At 39.5% G+C, this 23,173-nt stretch overlaps 1 protein-coding gene across 1 annotated transcript in view; it reads right to left on the bottom strand.

The window, feature by feature from the left end:
• Positions 1-1,604: 1,604 nt before the first annotated feature.
• The window catches only part of galnt9 (polypeptide N-acetylgalactosaminyltransferase 9), a 100,865-nt gene continuing 79,296 nt past the window's right edge, over positions 1,605-23,173 (bottom strand). Inside the window, exons 7-11 of the mRNA XM_030738228.1 lie at positions 14,769-14,954; positions 13,164-13,301; positions 9,784-9,879; positions 2,786-2,953; positions 1,605-2,604 (exon numbers count right to left, since the gene is read on the bottom strand). Coding sequence (XP_030594088.1) covers positions 2,458-2,604; positions 2,786-2,953; positions 9,784-9,879; positions 13,164-13,301; positions 14,769-14,954 — 735 coding nt within the window. The 3' untranslated portion in view covers positions 1,605-2,457. The remainder of the gene's footprint in view (positions 2,605-2,785; positions 2,954-9,783; positions 9,880-13,163; positions 13,302-14,768; positions 14,955-23,173) is intronic.

Here is a 23,173-nt window from a genome sequence, read left to right on the forward strand (position 1 = left end):
ACAGCAGGCAGTTTGGTGTGCTGCAGCAAGTCAAACAGGGCTGTAATCTTACTATAATACATGAAATCTTGTCTATTTGTCCTTGAACTCCTCTTTACACAGTCAGGAGTTTACTGAAAAAGAGTTGATAGAGGCATTAGCAGATATAGAAAGCCAAATGATAAAAAAAAAAGCTTTAAGAAGAGATTTTAAAGAGGTTACATAATTTAGGGAATTCCAAAGTCGTGGGGCTGCAAAGGCTCATTCACCTTTAGTGACTAATAAGCCTTTAGAATCATCAACAAGGCTGTGCCAGAAGAGCTCAGGCAGTGGCCAGGCTCATGTGGAGTCAGCATCTCACAGATATACAGTAGGCAGGGGTCAGACTGTGGAAGGCTTTAAAAACCAACAACAAAATCCTAAAATTAATTCTGAAACTAACAGGTAGTCAGTGAAGGGCTGTGAGGTCAATGTGGTCACTCCTTTTGCTACGTGTTAAAAGCCTGACAGCAGCGTTCCGAATTGACTGCAGCCTATGTATGTTACAATAAATTATTCCTGAGTAAAGTGCATTACAGTAATCAAGTCTAGAAGGAAAAAAAAGAGCTTGGATGACCTTTTCAAAATCGAACTGTGGCAGGAATGGTTGAATTTTTTGATGTCTAAGCGGGCTGAAATGAGACAGCATGGCATTAAACGCCTGTGTATCAAACGAGGTGTCGGAGTCAAAGATTACCCCTAAATTGCGAGTCTTTTTGCAGACATTTTTCGATGCAAAGCTCAGACTAGAAGAGAGATCAGTAGTATTGGGGAGGAACAGGAGAGGAAGGTGTAATTATGATTATTTCAGTTTTGGAGTTTCTCAGCCTAAGAAAGTTTTTACACACCCAGATTCTAACTTCTAAAATTAGTCTAAGTTTTTCCTAATATTATGAAATCATCATCATCATGTTGCCTAGCAACACCTACCAGTTGGCTAAAGTGACCTGTTTGGTTTATGCACTTGCAACACCTCATAAAAGCATGTATCATTTTCCTCTCATGACATATTTGTTACAAGATATTTTGCTGATGCTGAGGCCGTATAAAAGCCCACATCATAGAACTGGAGGCTGTGCAAGAGCAGTGCACAACTTTTCAATGCTAGTGTAGTCAGTGTAGCATGTTTTAATATTCAAACTTGTATTGACACATTAAAAACATTTGAAAAGAAACCACCACCTAAGTCATTCCCAGATATCTCTCACTTTTTTTTTTTGCTTACATGTGAGGAAAAATGGTAAAGAGTTTACATTCTGAGCACAATCATTGGAAAGCTCTGTGTGCCTTCTGAACACCAACTATTCAGTGGGTGGAGTGGAGCAATTACAACGCACAAGGCCAGAGTCCTGATGGAGGCTTGAGGTGGTTGTAAAAGCAGGCACAACAAATACATGCAATTGTGCAGCCACTGGCCTTACAATATGTTGTAGTACAAAAGGAAAATGTATTTGTGTGTCAAACAGGCAAGTATAAAAAAGCTGACACCAGTTTCACAGAACCGATAAAGACCTGGAAAAAGAAAGACAAAGAGGTGATTTGTCATAAAAATTATTTTATTATCCTAACTGTTATCGGATGACGGATATCAATTTTCCACTTATTTTTATTTATTTATTTTTTACAATATATTACTATCATTAGACTGTTTTATACATTGTTTTATATATTAATAACTTTCAAATAATTTTGTACATGCTTTTGGGACTGACATTCCCTGGTCAGATGAAGCAGAAGAATGAGAAAAAAAGGCACAAGATTGCTCCTATCCACAGTGAGCAATACAGTCCAAAGAAACAAAGAACTGTCGTGGTTTGTGTAAGTGCAGTGTAGATGTCCCCCCGATCTAATGATGGGCAGCCCCTTTGAAGCCTATTACATGTCTTGCCAGGGCAGCACATTAAGTCCAAAGCAATTTTCCATATCACAGCCCAAAATAATCACTTTCATGTGGCAACTGACAGCAATTATATCTTCTGATTTGCTCAGATTCACTCAGGAAAAAAAAAAAAAAAAAAAAAATCACGCATCCACCCACGCGTTCTCATCTCCAAAGAGCTGATAGTTTTACAGTAGAAACAATATAATTACTAAAATGTTGAACCACCTTCAGGGGCTGCACTCAGATGGCTTGCTCTATACATGTACGACTATAGCTGAATATCAGAGATGTGGGCCATTTCAAACAGTGCAGCCTGCCATAAGGTCGGGTATGAATGTGCAGCTCAGTGGAACACACGGATTGATCAGATTCTTCTTTAAAACTCGGTGTTGGAAAGCTCTGTGGCCTGAGGGAATCCCAGTGTACTGTGTAGTCTGTGGTGTGAAATACCGCACACTAGCACCACCGGCCCCTGCTCTCTCTGAACTGTCCACAGTTTAAGATTTAACTGTGACTTGAAACACTGCCCAAACTGTCTCAGAGGTCTCTCTCTAGTTTCAGTGCCTTGGATGTTTAATCCAGTTTCGTATCATCCACTTCTGACCAGAGCATCTCTGGACCACAAGGCGAAGGCCAAAGTTGGCATCTTTGGACATTTCCACCTCCAAGCACCGACCAGTGTCCCTGCTGATGATCGGACCATTCTGCAAAGAAAAACAAGAAAATAGCACCGAATTTTCAAAGTAAGTTTAGAGAAAAAAGGATTCTGCAGTAAATGCTCGTTCACAGAATAACTCACCTTGCTATGGTGCATTAACAGACTCATGTTATCCTGTTTGATGAGCTAATATACAAAAAGATCACTTTACATGTTTTTCCTTTTACCTGTGTAAAGTCCCAAAGCTTCTGGGAAATCCTCGACACGGCATCGCATTTTTTCAGACTGGGAGTACGTCCTCTGCCATCATCAATGAGGCATTTTGTGTCAGGCAGGAAGGTGGTGGACCCCAGGGGACCGAGCTGGAGAAGCCCCTCCGTAGAATACCGGGCGAGCTGCAAGCAAGAGTGGACCAAATGTGTTACACTGCCTAAATTAAAGACCGTAGCAGCTTTAAAAAAGCAAACACTTGACTTTTGAGAGGGCATCTGTGGAAAGCACAAGCTGGAAATGTGGTTCATTGAATGTGATTGAATGTGATTTGCAGCGATGTGCTTTCGGTATTCTGCTTTACAAACGCAGACAGGCAGAAATTACAGAAGAAGAAGGGAGAAAATTTGTTTGAGGTTTGATTGGCAGACTGTTTTTCCTTCACTATTATCAGACTCATCTGCACCAGTTCTGTATGGAGCATGTTTGAAATGCCCCGCCTAATGCTTGGGGCATATTTAGGGTATGTTTTTGGTATGTGTGTTTGTTAACCATATTACAGCAAAACTACCAGCCACTGACGTCCTGTTTATATTTTTGACATATTTGGGTCCAGAGGGCCAGAAGTCAGAGGTCAAGCTCTGCTGAAAATCTCGTGAATGCGATAACTCAAGAACGATGTCACCTAGGTTCAAATTGATGCCATTGATACATCTACTAAATATCTTAGACGACTTAATTCTTACCATACTAATGCCAGTCACAGAAAGTGACAGTATTCTCAGTGGTTTATATTTATTATGAATTTAGCATTTCTTATTCCTGGTTCTTACTTAGCCATTTGCTTGTGGGTTGATATGGTGAATAAATGCCCCCATTAAGATCTACTGAGACCTGTGATTATGAACTAGAACTTGCACTTCCAGGGGATTTGAGCTACATAAACATTCTACTGCCAGGAGGCTGAGGGGGAGCACTGGCAGCTCACAGTATTTTTTTGTTCGTTCATTCATTGAAAGCATCTTTTCATGCTTAAATTTGGTTTAAAAGGTAGGACCTATGTGTTATCTCGGTGATTCAGTATTTGAAGAGTGACATGTTTGTCAGAACGACAACATTCAAATCAGCTAAAATGTCTGCCAGAGGTGGGGCTTGTTGTGCCCGGCACCACTTGTTTCTGTTAGTGTTCGGGGTTATATTTGAATCTTCATGTTTTCGTTTATTCCAATCTTCCTCGGTATCCATTGGTGTCTTGTCAAATCTTCATTGGTGTTTCGTTTCTTCCTGTTTTATTTTGATAGTAATTTGTCTCATGCGCCTTGCATTTAGTTTTACTTCCTTGCCTTCTTGTTGCCCCGCCCACCGATATGTGGAGAGAGGCCATGTTTTCACTCCGGTCTGTTTGTTTGTCTCTGAGCAATATAACTCAAGACATTTTGAACCAAAATTGATGAAACTTTGTTGAAATATTCCTTAGGGGCCCAAGAACATATGATTTCATTTTCAAGCTTATATCCAGAGTGTATATGCCATTATCTGTTCACGAGGATCTCATTTTTAAATACAAATATAACAAAATATTTTACAATTTTTAAAAGCCAATAAAATACATTTCTAGTCTTTGTGATCTAGTATTTTAGGATGAAGCATCACTACATTAGGTGGTGCCTATTGCAGCGTAATATTAGCACACAGAAAAAATGGAGTGTGGAAGTTATGTGCTCTACTGAGTGCCCTTCTAGTTTTAATTAGCTGCGTCACCCTCCTGTGTCCACTGTGGACTTTAGTATTCTGTGGCTTTTGTACCAGCTGTAATAAAGTTATTCGCTCTCTCTCTGAGTCTGCATTTGGGTCCTATTCCTGCAACAGAACTAGACTCAAGTCATATCAGCTGCTCAACAGAATCAAATCTATCTAACTGCTTCGACATATGTAGGCCTCTGCAGTTTGTGGAATTTAGATTGTAGCTCTGTTCCAGTGGTTAGCTGCTGAAATGCTTTACATTTCTGTTACAGAATAGTTTCATATAGTAAAACAGGTTTTAGTTACTCAGCACTGAAACCATAGTGCAGCTTATTTATGGTACAGGTTCTTTGAACAACCAAAACTTGATCCCTCACTGTGTAATCCGGCACATGAAAGCCTCTGTTGTGATACGTATCTATTACGCAACGATACAATAGGGATAACATTTATAATTTATGGGATTGATCCTTTCTGAAAAATTAGATACCACAGGTAGGGAGGTCTTCAGTATGACAGCCAAGCCGCTTCATCCTAAATCCCTCACGCACACCTGCACGGCCTTTTATTAAAGTACAGAGTAGGTTGTAACTTGTTATGTAATTTATGGTCCTGGTAGAATCAACGTAACAGGAATCAAGACTAGATTAAAAATGATCAAAACGGATCTCTGCAGCTACTATTGCTACAAACCTATTATTGTTGTCATATGCTTAGCTCTGTATTCAAGTGCTTCTGTCAGTGAATTTTAGCATGTAAATTTTCAGTTCATATACATTTGTCTTAGTGGAGGACTTTATAGAGCATCAATGGAGAAACTAGAAATGCACAGGCTGGCCCGTGTGGGTGTTTTTTCATGTGAGACGAGAGGTGCAGGTGGTTTTTAATCCAACTTTCTGTCATAAAGAAACACTCAGAACAAACAGGAAAACAATGATGCACCATATTGTGTGTCACTCGAGGTTTACTGAAGCTGGTTGAGCTGATCACTAGGATGAGGTTGATGAAATATGTATCCTAGTGAAATATGCATCCAAATATGTGTATACAAATCTCATTGTAAGCACTGTAAGCACACATATATTTGCATACACATATTTCCAACTCACTGTAATGTGAGACACAGTATAATGACCTTTAGGCCTCCACCTAAAGGTCATTATTACAGACAGTTTTGTTAAGAATTTAACAATTTTATATAGCTGTCTTGGGTCTTTCAAGGTTTTAATGCTCTAAACAGATTTAATAAAGGTGTAAACTATGACTGGGCACAAGGCAAACTCCATATAATCCCCACTAATACCTGTTTACAGCTTAGTCTGGCAGCGTTTTATATGCTAATACATTTAAAATGAGACCATAACAAATAATTAACACAAGGAAATGATTCTGCCAAGCCAATTAACCTGTGGCTCATGCAGCAACATTACACACTCCACTGCGTTCCTGCAATCGTCAAAGTTCTGCAGCCATTTTTTGGAGGTCAAGCTAATAACAAGTCTTCTTTGTCACCATGATAGTGTAACTGTGGAGCACCATCACGCTCCACCAGAAAGTTATCCCACTGAATAGATCAAATGTTCTAAAAATGGCTCATCTTATAGTCAAACCTCTGAATAGCACGTGATTTTGTTAGCAGACACCAAAACCCTATTAAAAAGCGCTGGCAAAACACTGCTAAACCATTTAAAACAGATCTATTAATTAAAAAAAAAAGGTCATGCAAACATTCTGTGTTGTGCACAGCTCCTTGATACTGAGTGAAAAGCTTCTCCTTGAGTTCATTAACTCTCTGTAGCCATCTGAAGACAGCAGGACAGATATGTTGATAAATCTGCAGCCTCTTATCAGAGAAGTGCATCGCTATTACACGCGGCTGTCCACTGTGTTTGCTTTTATTAAATCACATGTAAATAACAATGGGCTGCTACCAAATGAAACACACACACCACTACACACGTAAGACTGGTGATAGCTTAATATTCTGCCTGTTTTTGTGAGAGATGCCAGCTTACCAGGGATCATTAATACCGCCTTCTTTCAGACTCGCACCATAATTTTGTGCTTTGCACTCACATTGTCCAGATAAAAGGATGACGTCTGATCATTGTCTGTTGTTAACATGTGTAAATCCTTGTATGAAGATTGATTTTTGATGTGGCTGAGGAAAGATAGCAACACTAAAATTTTGTCAACGGAAATGTCTATAAAATATTGCATTTCCTTTGCAAAACTACTGCTAGATGTGTGTACATGCTAGCAGTGTAATGGGGACGGCTTTGTAGGTCCTTCACCATGCTTTCACTTTACAAATGTGAGACACGATTTCACAATTTAGAGTTCCACAAGGAGACTGGAGGCCAGTGAGGTGGTTTGCATCACCAAAAGCAAGAGTAGTTTTAAGTAAAGTTGGGAAATGTTAGAAAAATGATACATGAATAGCATTTGCACGGTTTATCTTAAGGACCGGCTTTGGTTTCAACGTGCAAAAGAAAAATTAAGCATAAAAACAGGACATGGGCCTCCCACCCACAGCACCGTTTGTGAAAAAGGTTGCTGAGAAGATGCATTCTCGTTTTTGTTTTTTTTTTCTTTTTTTTTTCAGCAGCATCCTGCTGCATATTCATATAATTGTTTCCTGGGAATGCCCCAGTTTCCTTCAAATCCTGACCACATTTAAAATGAGTTTTGGATTTAATTTAATACCAAACTCCCAAGGGCCATATGTTCTCCTCTCTTACTGTTAAAGAAAATAAAACGCAGCATATTTACATGCGTTCTGAAAATTCTTCATTTTTTGTGTGTTTAAATTCAACTGCAGGCAGACTGTGTGTCGGCACTATTGGTGATTATGTTGACTGATATTTTCACATTTTTAAATCAGCACTTGCATATCATCTGTTTGCATTTTCATTTGATTTCATACTCTCCAGCTTCAGCACTCTGAATCTGTTCTGCAAGAGGTTCAAGTGCTAATTAAGAAGACTGGAGGCAAGAAGCTGCTTTGTTATGTTTCATTTGACATGACTGCTGCGCTTTTCTGTTTATGCCACGTACATATATGGTAGACATTATAGTACAAACGTTTCAGTCCATCGAGGAGGCAGCTGTTCAGTCCCGAATTCATTCTGCAGCATAAACACTATCTCCCAAAATATAGCAGAGTTATAAAGATCTATTCAGAAACAAGAAGACGACAGCGAGCATAGAGACCGCAGAGCCCTGATCTCAACATTATGGAGTTCATCTGGGATGAACTCCATAATGTTGAGATCAGGGTTGTAAGCATTCTCAAAAATGACAACCCAGAGTGATTTGACAAACTGCATGCATGTGTACCAGGGAGGTAAAAAAAAAAAGGCAAATGGTGCTCACAGTAAATAATAATAATAATAATAATGATTCAACTGAGCATTTAAGGCAGAAACATGAAGAATTGTGCCAAAAAATAAACAAACAAAAGAGAAAAACAATAAAATAAATCACATTAAAAAATCCAAATCCATCAACAAACTCTGACATAACTGAGCCTGATCTAAATCATTTCAAAATGTCTTAGTCCATCTATCTCTACATATGTTTCTCTTCATTATATATTTTTCAGTAGCATAACTACTGTACATTAATGGTATACATACAGATCACTAAAAGATGGATGTAATAGCTGTGATGTATACCTCATGCCTTAAACTGAGCATTTTGGCTTTTGCCATCAAGGTTTTAAAATCTCGCATGAGGATCGAGAAGAGGAGCGAGAAACTGAAGGACTTCAGACTTGCTCATAAAGCAGCAACTTATCAAAAACAAGGTAGCCGTGCCCTAAAGCATACCCTGCTTTATTGCCTATTTTCCTGTAAATGGGACCATAATTCACACAAAGATCATTGGCCTCTATTGAAGGAGGCTTGAAAGTAGTAGGTTATTTTGATAGCCTCATTAGGAAATTTTTTTTTTTTTTTGGTGTAATAAATAAAGTGAGGAGCAGGGTCATTTTCTCACTGACAATACAATCTGTCTTCCTTTTGCAACCAGAAAAGTCCTCCCCTGCTGGCCATTAGAAAGCATGTAGGGGGTTTTAATGATTTACTTTAAGGCTTTTCGCTTTTAAATAATGACAGTTTAAGACAGACAGACAGATGGAATGTTCCACTGCATTTGCTTCACTTTTCAGTCCTGGAGGCTGCCATTCAGGTTATGCATAGTGTACAGTCACACCCACACAGGTTTAGATGATGTATTAAGGCCAATCTTTATTATATAACTGAACCTCTCAGTTTCTGTTGCTTTTAAACTTTCTCTTTGTTTTAGATGGGGCTATGATTAGCATTTGGCATGCTAATTATGTTACTGCAGAAACCGAAGATTATTGCTTGATTGTTGCTTAATAAGATGAACAGAGTGTCATTGATGATAGCAGCATGCTAGTCAGCTTGATTGGTTGTTAGGTGGTTGTTATTAGTAAGCATGCTGTTAACTGATGATGTTGGCAAACTTCAGACAGTATAGTGATTATAGTTTGCTTCAGAGGGCTGTGTTGAGCCTTTCTGGTGTATCTTGGTGAAACCAGATATTTCTGGACAACTGAGCAGGTCATTGCATTAAGACTGATGCCAGTAGGAATAGCACTCCTATGCAGATAGAGTCAAGAAACAATTTCAGGTCAAGTCACAGAGAATGAGTATCTGTAGCCAACGTGGGTGCAGGATTTGAAGCCAAGGCACCTTCAAGGTATGTTACATGGTAGGAGCAGAAGATTTTTGAAGGCACGATCTGGCAGCAGGACCGAACGATAGGTCAAAACATTATTTCGAGTGAATGGGCAGAATGTTTGAACATGTTTGCAGTGTTCAACTTAACTTAATCCTTTAAAAGTGAGAACACTGTGTAGGTGTGTGTGTGGGTCTTTAGGTAAACTAACAGTAATTTCACATCTTGCTAGTTTTTCCTTTGTACGTATCCTGAGGTAGATCTCAATTTAATTTTGCAATGAAAATATTTGTAAAAGTAGGATATGCATCCTGTATTACTTAAAAGCCCCAGAGGGGATGTGTGTGGCAGTCTATAATTTTGATCGGTGAGAACCCAGGGGACAAACATATTTCTGTACTTATTATACAAGACTTGACTTGAGCTTATAGAGGAGAATAATTGCGCCAAATATATTTTATGACAATTTTAAGACAAATTTATAAAATTGTAATGTCACTTAGCAAGAATCAATACAAAACACTGAATGTTGAATATGCTTATTGAAGACAGTGTCTGGACTGACCTGTGAGGACATGCCGTGGCAGGGGTACAGGATGGCTTTGTCATCGTCCTCAGAACCCTGGTCCAGGCAGTAGCCGCTGGCCTTGCTGTTTCTCACCTGGAATAAAAACAAAAACACATATTACACTATAAAGCTGCTAAAATTGAAAGCTCCGATAGTGTAAAAGAGAAAAAGAAAAAAGAAAACACAGTTTGGCAAACACAAGATTATTCAAGTACATGAGCATCCAAAGAACTAAAGAACCAAATAATTACTTTTATTCTAATGCCAGGGTACCCTCAACAATAGGAAAGTCTTATATGTATAGGGTCAGCATGGCGTTGGGTAATGTATCTTGTGTTACCATCTCCTCTCTGGGCTTTCTGAATTTATATACAGCAGAAGGTCCAATGAAGCCATTCTCATTTACATATTTTACTGTATGTAGGCAGCCTGTTGTCTAAAAATGGAAAAAAGTATGAAACAGTGACTGAAATTAAGCCCATTAATTACATATTAACTGGCAATCATTTTCAAGCCGTTTCCATTGCACTGAAAATCCTGATGTAATCTTTGGAAATACCTTTAGACAAAATCACCACATACAGAAGTGTGCTGTGATTTTGGCTGCAGTTGGATGTAAAATGATTACTTTGAGATAAGTGAAAGTTTCTTTTTTTTCTAATTCTCATTCACATCTGTGCAGCTGGTGGAGAAATTTTGCCTACAGGTGTGTCTGGTTTAAAGCTGTCTTTTCTTTAATAGATTTTTTAGCTTCCACTGTCACCTTAGTTAGCTTTAAGAAACAAAACTACTTGTTTCAGTTCTGACAATGAGCACAGTTTGGTCTAAAATACATTCTTATAGCAATATTAACTCTTATAGAGCCTGTGCACCAGAAAACTCCCATCTCCATCTAAATACCTATGCTCCTATTTTCCTGGGAGTATTCATGGCAATGATAGAAAAGTCACAGCATTCTCCCATGAAGGGGCCTGAGCAAAACCAGGTTAGTTGGATTTAAGCCAGACACGGAAACAGTCCATTTGAAAGAATTAAAAAAATATATAGTCCAGATCACAAACCACACCAAAAGGTGTTTTTTTTTTTTTTTAAATTAGTCATTAACAATTTAAGAAAATAATCCTCCTGTTTGTTTATGTTCCCTTAAAAATGCATTCACTTTAACTTCATAGTTTTCCTCTGGTTGTCCATACTCCACCTCCACCCACGAGTGGGGCCCTCCTCACAGTTTGAGAACCACTAGTGAATGTGAAACGAAAAGCTGATAATGACAAGCCTGCAGAGTATTATCAAGCAGTTTTCTTACTGCCTTTCTTCTCAGTTGTTTTGGTTCGCTTTTGCCTCTCTTTTCAATTTCATTTACAGATTAGTGTAGGTGGGATTTCATTCTCCTTTAGGCACAGTCTATGCAGTGAAGAAGAGAGGAAACGGGGTGCTAGCACTGCAGATAGCGCAGTAGGAAATGCTCAACAAGACAATACTAACGGCTGCTTTCTGTGGCACATTTAATTTGTCTGTTGGGTGGTTATTGTTGCACAACTAATTTCACTCAGTGTCACTCAGTGGGGAAAACGTCTGAAAGAAAGTGGCTAAACTGGGGAAAACATTAACATTGTTTTTAATGAGAAAACAGCCCAAAGATGATCCATGTGAGCTGAGAAAATTGGGAAAAGCTGAATTTTTGTAAAATAAAATATTACCACATGAAAATGACCAAACTACATTATCATGTAATTCAGTGAATTAGTGGCTTAAGTTTGCTTCAACCCCCCCAAAAATAGTGTCAGAGCAGGATTTTGAAAACTATTATCATTCATTTTACGATCTCTTGCGAGCCATCATTTAATTCCTCTGTGCATGTTACAATACCTCTGTGCTACTAGATTCGTAATGGTTTGTTCACACAACACTCCTTGCAGAGGTTATATCTTCTCAAAGCGATGACTGAGCTTTGATAGGATATTATCAGGCACCAACCAGTCCCAGTTCAGTCTCCCCCTGTCCTCCGGGCCTCCAGATGATGCATTGAACATGAGCTCCATGTTCTGTGTGATTTGAATGAGTAAACCTTCATTTCCAGGTTGCGACATGTCTATCGTGCACTTTTGTCAGGGAGGGTTCCACTTGGGTGGTCTGGTCAGCATGGCCGAGCGCGATGCTGATGCTCAGTGACAGATGAGACTCACGTCTGCTGCGCAGGCTGTGTGGCCAGACAAGGTAAATGTTACCCGGCTTGTCGACAGGTCTGAAATAGTGCCACTTAAGTTAATGCTGCTCTGGGGAATCCATCTGGGTGCCAGAGTCAAAACAGGCAGTAGAGGGAACAAAAGAGGGAGTAAATTCATAGGGCTTTGATGAATAGTTCATTCTGATATGCATTTTGATTAGGCTGTGTTTTAGTTGCCACCTATTTGCCTGTTTGTTAGTGGGACTATACAAAAACTACCAGGTCAGATTTGATAAAAAAAAAAGAAAAGAAAAGGTTTTAATAATTCAGTCAGATCAGCAGCTTGTGAACAGCCATGGCAGACAACACCCCAGGCTGTTAAAGGGGCCCCCAGCAGTTGTCCTCAGCAGGAAACCTCCTCAGGGCATACAAAAAATAATCACCACCGGTTTCAGAATGTAATGTAAGTGTGCTACATTGTTTTAATGAGCATTATTGTAACACGATGTTTGCTGTTACTACTTTGCCATTTAAATCCATACATGGCTATATATTGCATTATTTATGGTTCACTAATAAATGATTATGATATTTGATCAGACTATTAGCATCGGAGGCGATCTGTGCTTTCCCAATGGGCCTCTCGTTTTCCAGTTGTCCACTGCTGAAACTGATACAGCATGAGGAAAACAGTGCATCTCAGCAAACCTCCAAATAGTGTCCTGACTCAGGAGTGTGTTCAATTCTTCAACCTGTTGTAATTCTGTTGTTTTCCCCCCACTGTGCAGAGTACATAGCCGAGCCCAGAACAATCAAATTAAAATGGAAAACTAATAAGTATTTGATTTAAACTCATTATGAGGAAATGGTATCAAATCCTGTGTGGTGATGCTGCTATTCTTTAGCACAAAGATATATCAGACTAGCTACAGCCAAGTCATAGTTACTTTTCTAAAAAATGTGCTGGAGTATCAGGTTAAAGCCATGAATCGCTCACTGTGATGATCCCTGGCTGTTAATCTGGACCTTTCAGCTTGTGTTTCATCACTGCATGCATCAAAAACATTCTGATTGTCCACAGCTTTATTCCTCAGATTTATCATTTGTGGAATCTGCTTGCATCCTCTGTAAACCACATTACAGGTGATGATACTGCAAAATTAATGTGTCGTTTACTTTCAATAATTAGTTTAGTAAGTATCTTTCTCACCTCGCCGTATGTGATGGTGTTGTTGTAGATTCGCATCTCTGGGTAGACGTGTTCAAGGTACCAGCGGAAACTCCGACATTGCAGCCTTTTCCTTAAGGCCAAGCGCTCCGAGACATCCCCGAAATCAACCCCAGGGTTCTGTCAACAAATGGTACAAAACAAAGACAAAAACACACAAAAAAAGCCTCTTAGCCAGCAGGCACTTTAATTATTAGAGTGATAGCTGCTTGAGAAATGGAATATGCGAGAGTCTTGAGGTGCTGAAAAGAAAGAACAACCTTTTAGTTAAGAGATGGATAGATGCGCCTGTCATGGAGGATCTTCATTGTTCTTTCATTACACATGATCTGTGCTGAGCAAATTCTAATCAGCTGCTTAATTATGAGCCCTCACGGACATGCTCGCCTTATGGAGGTGGCTTCCCAGATTGATAGGGGGAATGCCTAATAGCTGCCCTGCTTAGCACTGAGGCTTCATTCGGATGCACACGCACACACACACACACACACACACACACACACACACACACACACACACACACACACACACACACACACACACACACACACACACACGCAACCATCTACCTTTCATCAGTCTCCCCCTGTGTGTTGGAATCTACAGTGAGCTGCTGAACGTGCTTCCATAATCTGCTAATAATGAATTCTAGATGGAAATATCCACTTTTTGTAGCTACCATAAAGCGACACTAAAAAATGCATTCAATTTCAGTGAGATGTTGTTTGGTATTTGGACTTGGGGCTGGCTGCTGTGGTGAATCATAAAGCTTTCCCCCACCAAGGTAATTGTGCTCTCAGCAGGTACCTTAGACAATAACAAAAATCTGTGATTGTGTATAGGGGGGAGGTTGGAAGGAGAGGGAGGGGGGTAGATGGAATAATTGTCGTTAGGTCTTTGTACTGTACACAAAATAACTCTGCACCACAGGACAGCTGAGGTAATAACAAGCCATGCCACTGTGCTTGTAATTACACTCAAGAAGGGATGTGGTCTGATTGACTACTTTGTCAGAGGTGGTGCCACCCCCCAACTCCCACATTTCGGCTCAACATTTCTAGACGACACGCAGGCATCAGCAGCATATCACACCAGTGAGTGACTACCCCACATCCTGTAATTATTTTGTTAGGAACATCAGTGTGCTGTGTTGGGGAGCTTTCTGAGGCCTTCAGTGATGTCCTTCACTGACTATCATCTCATTCTGCATGGCTGAAGAGGCAATTAGGATTCAATATTAAACTCTTTATTAATGAAAGTAGCTGTTTATTATTTTGCAGGCCATCTCAGTAGACTCTTGAAAGCAATTAAACGAAACTGATATGTATGAAAATAGACTGATTAGAAATGAGGCGCGTCTCCTTCACTTGATGCACCTCTCTCATCTGTTTGGAAAGAGCATCCACTGCTTTCTGACTTTGCTCTGCTGCCAGTGTGAAGGTCAAGGGGGATGAAATCAGAATTTTGAATTTCTATTGACTAGTGTCCTCAGAGGCCCAGGTTGTGTGTCTGAATGAGCAAGTGGGATGGGAGGAGAGGGGGCAAAAGAGAGCTCATAGATTTGAATGAGGGTGTAGAAAAACTTACGTTCATGGGAATGTTCCAGGCCATATAGACATGAGATTTGTATTCATCCATCCACACCTCAGCGGCTCGCAGGGCATTGCGCTTGGCGTAGTAATCTATGTCATTGTTGTAGGGTTTTTTTGTGCGCTCAATGTGGGCCACTCTGGCACATGGGAGGACTTCCATGCTTCCACCACACTGCCACACCTACAGAAAGAAAGTGTTTCAATCAAATATGTCTTTGCACTTCTTTACTGAGCTTTTTAAATACAGATCAATATAATGGGAACATAGCCTTGGAATAAACTGTCAAATATGTACCCTGCCTCTCACCCTTTGAAAGATGGGATGGGTTCCAGCCCCTCCACGACCACGAACTGGGTAATTGGCCAAGATAATGTATGGATGGGTAATGGGAATGTAGCAAGACTTCCACAGCCTGGGTTACACAGCAGGCATTGAGGTTAAAGGGTAATTCCAGGTTATTACAATTTGTTTAGATTTTGGTAGAGCTGGCTATTATCCCTTTTGCTATTGCTCATGATGACACTGTACATAAAATAATAATAATAATAAATGTGGAATGAAGGTCAGTATTTTCTGTAGCGTTTTTTCCTTAATTATGTTTTTTGGTTGTTTTCCAAAAACCCATTAAAACATTAAGCGTTGCAAATCCACAAGTGAAAAGCCTTGGTTCATCATTTGACATTTTTAACAGTGAAACTATGCACAAATAAAAACAAAAATAAATAAATTAAATTTTTAATGACTTTTCATTGTGGACTGAACGAGGTCTGACGGGAATCTTAATTAATTGGTCATACCTGGACTTGCTGCAATTTATCTCCATCAGTGAACTGCTTAAAGGTATGAGATACATGCATGGGCACACAGAAATCTGCTACATATTAAGGGTCACAAAACACTAACCTTATCCAATTTTCAAAGTGAGCAGAGTGCAGCATATGTAATGGCCATTAAATAGGATAAAATGCTTGCAATAGAGCTAATTTATGTAAGCCTGTGGCTCATACTGTAAATACAGTCTTCATGGAGCTACCTACTGTATGACTATTGGAAAACTCTGATGCCATGGAGTGTTGTGCACATGACATTGAAAGAGAGGGATATACTGCATGAAGCCAGGAAGTGAAAAATTTTACCTTTAAAAGCATCAATCACAGCTCAAAATATTGATTGATCATAGACTGTGTGATGTTGTGACCCTCGACTGACATACGCAGTGTGAGGATATAGTGGCAGGCAGTCACATGGGAATGATATGAGTAATGGGAGTCATTTCTTTCAGTGCTGGAAAAGATTTGAATTTTAAAACTCTCTGCAAAAACATATCCATATCTGCAAATCTATGACATGGTGTTACAAAGTGGCTGAGCAGTTTCCAGTGCAGCATCATTGGAAGGCCACAGCATATGGTATCTCCTTCCAGCCGTACAAAATATCCACCACCCATGGTCTCTTAATGACAATTGCCACAATGCGTAACAGATGTTCTCTTCCATTAACTTCTCTATGACCCCAAAATGATACCCCCTGCATGGTGTTTAAGGAAAATACGGCTGCAAAACTATTTTGTCAATTAAGTGCAGACTTGGGGTGATGCCTGTTATCAGCAGACCATGCTTATTTAATGGCATGTGAAAAAAATGTGAAGAAATGCAACTTCTGTTTTAGGACAAATAATCACAAATGATTCACACTCTTGAGCTCTCTTTCCTTGGATGATTCTTATTGTAAGGCCAAAGTGATGCTTCTGAGCTCTGAAAACACTTCATGAAGACATTTGGAAGTCTTAAAGTGTTACTGTAGTTGTTGGCCCATCCACCTCCTTCTACAGTTACTTTGCATGAGGAGAGTATATTTAGTATGGTGATTAAAATCTATTCAGAGACTCCTGCTCCCTGTGATTTATTATTAACAGTCTGTGACCAGATGCAATCAAGAAACTTTTGATGTGCGTAGTTGTGATCGAAATAAAGGATGAGCTTGATGGATGTAGGCCAGTTCATCAGTGTGGAGTACTAAGTACTGGCTCTGCAGTATAATGTAAGCTATATATATTCTTTTGTCAATAAATCCTATGAAATGCTTCTTGAATAAATCCAAGGAATGTGTCAAAACAGCTTTTTCTATGCAAATTCTATCCAAGCTGGAGTATATGGTGCATCATTTTAGGACTGTTTTAATGCGCACAGTTGCTTTGATATTCTGGCAGTGAGGCAGAATATGTGGGCTTGACTCAGAATAAACTACTGTATAGTGTTTACTGTAATGAAGAAACATGTCACCCAGGGAAATGGCATGACTCAGTTGTTTTTTAATTGTTTACAACAACAGAGCTTAATGGCACAGGGAAACAAGATGTTTTGGGTATGTGCATGCTTTAGTGGGATAAGTTCATTAGTGGCTTGTGTTAATTCACAGTGGGAAATATATGGAAATGCACATTTTTATGAAAGAACTGATGTCAGTTCACATTAGATTTACAAAAGTCCTTCGTTTACATGTTTCTGTAATGCTAAGCTCGTGTTTATTTGTATGTTAATAAGGGCATTCAAAGCATCTGTCCTCTCGTCCTGAAAACCCTCTGTTGCTTCAGCTGTATCAGTGGTGAAGTAGTTGGCTGGGGCTGACCCGAGCTTTAAAACCTCTATTGACTCGCTGACCCCTCATCTTCACTCCTGCTGATCCACAATGACCCCGGCCTAAAAAAAATCCATTAGTACTTTGGAGCAGGGTTTACCTGCTTTGCTGCTGCTCACGACAAGCGCTGTTTTTCTGCAACAGCCTTCACGGTTGGTGACTTTGTGTGGGTGTGAGTGCAATACCAATTTAATGGGAAGTCTTTAGTCCCTGCAGATCCTACCCATCACCCTTGGAAACATAGTAAGCTCTATGTACGCAATGCTGTCTTTCTTTGGTTTCCTGCTTCAAATCGATTGCGTGTGAGTAAAACTATCAGTGTTTTAACTGCTTATGAAGCACTGGTGGATAATTGAAAATGTGTAGAAGTGAGATTGCAGTTAGCAGTTTTCCTGGCACTGAAAGCAAATTGCCGATCAACATTTCCTCAACCGCTTGGGAGGGTCAGACAGCTGATTGCTAAACTAGTTTGCTAAGCAGACCAGTTTGGTTGAATTACTTTCAGCTTTTATCTTTAAGCATCATATAGAGTTACTTGTCCAAAAGAATGCATTTATTGGTCCATAAGGCGCAGAGCCAAATTATCTTTTTTTTTTCCATATAAAGCACACACATAGAGGGTGCACCGAGTACCAGCTGTTTCTCTTCTTTGCTTTAGCATGGCAACAGTAATAAACTCCACTGCACATTATTATCCCTGCACCAGCCAGACCTTTCATCTTGTCTCTATAAGCAGCCCTAATTTTAATTATATTACTGTGTATTTCACACCATGTTTTGTTCCAAATTAAAACGCCTACAAACTATTAAGTATGTATATAAAAAGATACTGTTTAATGTGCTTTTTTTTAATCATTGCAGATGTTTCTGATTTTTCAGACTGAAAAAGACAAATTTCAAGACTTCTCTAGTTATATATAAAAAAAATAGCAGTGCTGATTAAATGGACCTGCTTTATATGCTAAAACACAACATTGCTTCCCCTCTGGATGCTCTGTCCATGCATTTTATCTAATGTGGTTTACCTTTATTGTCAACATAATTTATCCTTTATTATTGTATTCATTATTACATATCATTATAATTATAGTGAAGGTGACAAAACCAAATCAAAGTCACGTTATCATTAACACCGCGAGTGAATGGAAAGGGAGTAATATCAGTGCTTCAAATTGAAGGGACCTTGCAAGTATAATTTTCTAATACACTGAGCTTCATTTCATCCAAGAGGACAAAGGCTGGCTCAGTTGGTGCCTCTATTTGTTTTCTGCATAATTCATTTCTAGCTGGACTACAATCTCTCAAAGCCGTTTTGAGCCAACAACAATTATTTTCTGTAATTGTCAGTGGTGATATCTGCTTGTTAACTGCATGCTAACCAAGTTTGGTCATGGTAGCAGATAAAGGTCGAGCAGGTTTCCCATAAGGTGACACTTCACATACCAATAAAACAAATTTTGAAGACTGTAGGTACAATAATAATTCTACCATTTATTGTGCCAGGCCCAGGATCCCATGGTTCTGGAAAGTTATTGAGACAGTAATCCTGTGTATTTTTCCATGGTTGAAAGCTGAATAATATTCATCTACCTGGAATCTGACTGGTCACTTCAACACTGTTTGGGCGATTTTGTATTTACCCTGTAGCAAGGCTTAGGCCAAGTTCAGGTTTATGCAACAGCAAAGCTTTTTTCCCCTACAGCTTTTTTGTTGAGACTCATTCAAACAGAAGGCACTAGCTGGGAGCTCACCTGGTTGAGAAGGCAGCCAGTATGCCAAAGGCTACTGAAGGAGGCTGGATTTGAGTCTGCCCCGGATCATTCATTTCCTGTGTGTCATTCCCACCCCCACTCTCTCCCTGCTCTCCTGTCTGTACTCTCCTGTCAAATAAAGGCTAAAAATGCCAGAACCTAATCTCAAAAAAAAAGAAAGAAAAGTAAATAACTGACACTAGCCCCAAAACTAAAACCTCATTCCTAAGCCATGTACATAAAATCTTGGTCTTGTCTTGCTTTTGCTGCCTTTTGTCCTTGGTTGCATGCCTCATAAGCAGACTTGTAGGCTTCTGGTTGTGCAAACAATATAAATAGCACTTTGTGTTTTGGGTCTCGGCTTCCACTCTGCTCACACCTCATTGGTCTGAACCAACCCCTACAATGGGTTTTACAATGCTTCTTTGCATGTAAATTTGTACCAGTGTTGAAAGTCAATTTCACTGCAACAGAGAACATCTGCTCTCAATGTTACCTTTATTCTGTAAGTTAAGATACTATCTGTTGATGTGAAAAAGCTAATCACGAGCCACTAACTACAGAGTTAGTGGAGAAGACGGGGGGAGGCTCGGGTACATTTCTTTCTTGATTTAACAACGAACAACCTGGTACAAGACAGCTGCAGGGAGTCAGCTCTGCCTTTGAGGATCATCAATGCTGATGTGACCTTTTTCAAAAAGCATGAGAAAAAATGTCGGTGATTTGGAGGAAAAAAACAGGTGGCGTGCAACAGATTGCTGGCTAAAACAGTATGTGCTACATTCCAGGACTGCCTATGACTCTATCCTGCTGCCTGTATGTTCATAAACAAGGCTTTACTAAAAGCATTCACAAAGCAAATCAGACCAAATGGCAGATATTTTCCCCCAAAGTATAAAGACATAATAAGGATGCCTGTGCACTTCTGTTCACACGGGAAAGCATTAACACCATGCAGAGAGTGCCTCTGCTCATGACAGGGTCTCATTTTGTGTCGCTGTATTCATTTTAATATTGTTGTGCTATATTAAACAATTTTTTATGTGCTGCTTTTCTCGCTAATGGAATCGCAGTACCTAATAATTTAAATAAATTAGCATACAGTGATATCCTCCACACACATGACTGTTTGGTTTCATGTAGTATACAGAGAAAACAGAGTTTGAAAAGGGCAGCAGTGTGCTACAGTTACAGGTCATGTCTTTAAATATTCATAACCGTGGAAACATAATAACATCTAAATACCAAATAAGACTGTTTTAATCTATTGGCTCGTATGACATCCCACCCACAGGTTCTCGGGACTAGATTTTTGTAAAGTCCATTTGGAGGTGACCCTTCATAAAACTGCATTCTGCATCATTAAGTGGGCGCACTTAACACAGAGTACTTTGATGTTGTGGTGATGTAATTGCTAATTTAATTTAATTGTCTCTGTACATGCTGTTAGTTAATTGCAGCTGGACCATTTGCGTGAAAAGCTCTAAGAGGCTGCAGAAAACATCAGCCACAAGAAGCATAAAAGCTATTAACAGCTATAAGCAGGCTTCTATCAGTGCCATTAAACAATACAGTCAATACACCAGGAAAATGCAGCACATGGAGGCTGATGGACATATAGACAGAGTTTGAATTTAAGCACTTTCTTTAAATGGAGTGAAGCCTGTGAGCTACTTCAGTAAGAGAACCCAAGATGTGCTGAGTCATACACAAATAACATGCCTTACTCTCCTCATGTAGTATGCCAAACACACCCTTAAAATCTGGCTATTTAAGCTGTAGCATTTCCCATCTCTTCCCCTTACATGCCCCGCATAGCTGACTGCAGGTTCACACCCTCCCCTTGCTACAGCATCAACCTGTAGAGGATAGCTACTCCTCCCCTATTTCTACAGTGTGAGTATATGCAGCACATTTAGGGGGAGTGATGAAGTTGTAGTCTGATGTCAAATTCTGCTGCTGTGATAAAACATTTCACATGTTTTCATTAAAAAAAAAGTGAGCTAAAACATTAAAAAAACAGGCAACATCAGTATGGCTTTTTGTGAGGAACTTTACCAACATTTTTACTAGTCAGAACTGATACTAAACATTGCAGTCTATTCAAATTCAAAGTAAGTTCTAGTGCTGCTCATTGGCATTTTCCCAAACCACCTGTGCCCAAGTGATCTGACTTCAGACTGCCAGGATCAGCTGATTCCCTGGAGCTGTTTTGAAGGCTAACATATCCTGCGTATTCTGAACAGGAAATAGAAAGATGACTAAGCCAGTGTGGATAGTAATAGGAAAATGACATAGATGTTGCTATGAAAACTGGTCTTTTGATCAGCCATATCAGTTGTTTCCCAGTACACCAAAGCAGAAGGCTGGGGTTGGCTTCAAAACATGTAAAGCTAGTTTGCACAATGTGTTTTTGTACAAAGTGAGTGAGGATTTGAAGCTCTCTCATCAAAAAAAAAGCCTTTCTTGCATCTAAGGTTACACATCAGCAATAACCTGGATAAATTTGTGCTTACAAAGGGGGGTCTAGCTATTTGGGTTGAGTTCTTTAAAAATGGGGAGAACTCTCAGAGTTTCTGGGAATGCCTTTGTGGTTATTATGGACACTCAAATATAGTAAGAAATGTGTCACTGTCTAAGAAAATAAATAAATAAATAAATAAAGGAAGAGAGAACTTAAAACCCTGCTTCATTTCTCAGCTCCTTACACCTGGACAATCACTGTGTGAACCATCCAACAAGTACTTCATTTGGAATACACTCCTGCCTCTAAGCCGTTTGAAAATAGCCTCTGATTTTCAGTCCCAGTGGTGCAAGCTTTTCAGAAACTGCAAAAATGACATTAGCCATCAGACTTTTTCTCCAACATTGGTCAAAATGGAAAGCGGCGCACAGAGAGAGAGAGAGAGAGAGAGCACGTCTGCAGCTGAGAATTCAGCCTAAGATGATGAAAGGACGTGCTGGGGTCATGCAGTCTTTATATTATGCCACATCTAGCTTGACAGCTAAAATGTTTGACAGACATGGAGGAAAATTATCCTGCAGTAGCAAACAGAAGCCTGGGGATTGCCCAAATGAGTGTAGAACTAGCTTGGGGTCAACCAGGGTTCATCTCTGTGTTTCTCAGCTATTCTTTGTTGGAAGTTAGAAGAAGTATCAGAATTGAATGTGACATTTAGCATATGTTAGACACAGATCTTGACCTCTCCCAATTTTCCATTGATTTTAAAAAGAAATCAAACATTGAAATTGACATAACATTTTTAGCAACACAAACATACAAATCCTTCTCCTTTGACTGTGACATTTTTCACTCAATGTCTCCTTGATATCAGTGTCATTAAATTATTCATTTGGATTTTTGTGTTCTACTTTTAGATCTATTTAGGATTCCAAGCAGCAAAGCAGATGGAGATACCAGAGAGAGCCCCCTCCCCCCCCGCCCAGTACTCGGACCACACTGGGAGGCCAAGTCTTCCATAAGGTAGTTTTTGAAATATTCATTAAGGACAAGAAAAGCTGAGAGTACTGACAATCTGCTTGGAGCCTGATCTTTTTCTATGTCTACATTTTTGCTGAGAAACAAGTTAAAAAGCAACTTAAAAATGTCAGGTTGTGTTGTCTTCCTCACTTTGCTTTTGTCACTTTTCACTCGTTTACAAATGTATCACCTTTACCATTTTGTCCTATATACTCAACATGTACACACTTGACGTAGTGCCCTAAAAATCAATGCTCTAGTTAATGGTTTCTTTCTTTGGAAAATCGCACACATCGGAGTATTGACATTTGAGAGTCATGTTGCCAGCGCTGTTAATGAACTGAACTTTAAGACCAATTCACAAGTTAGGAAAAGAATGAGACTCTTGGTTAAGGAGTTACATCTTAAAGTGAAATATTTTAGCCTTTAACTGACAAGTCTGCATGCCTAATTGAAGTTTCTTCACAAAACACCATGAAATGCATTCAGTTATCTTGTCATTTTTTTCCCCCTCCTCCATATGGAGCTGA

The sequence above is a fragment of the Archocentrus centrarchus genome, chromosome 9, assembly GCF_007364275.1.
Source record: "Archocentrus centrarchus isolate MPI-CPG fArcCen1 chromosome 9, fArcCen1, whole genome shotgun sequence".
Lineage (NCBI taxonomy): Eukaryota > Metazoa > Chordata > Actinopteri > Cichliformes > Cichlidae > Archocentrus > Archocentrus centrarchus.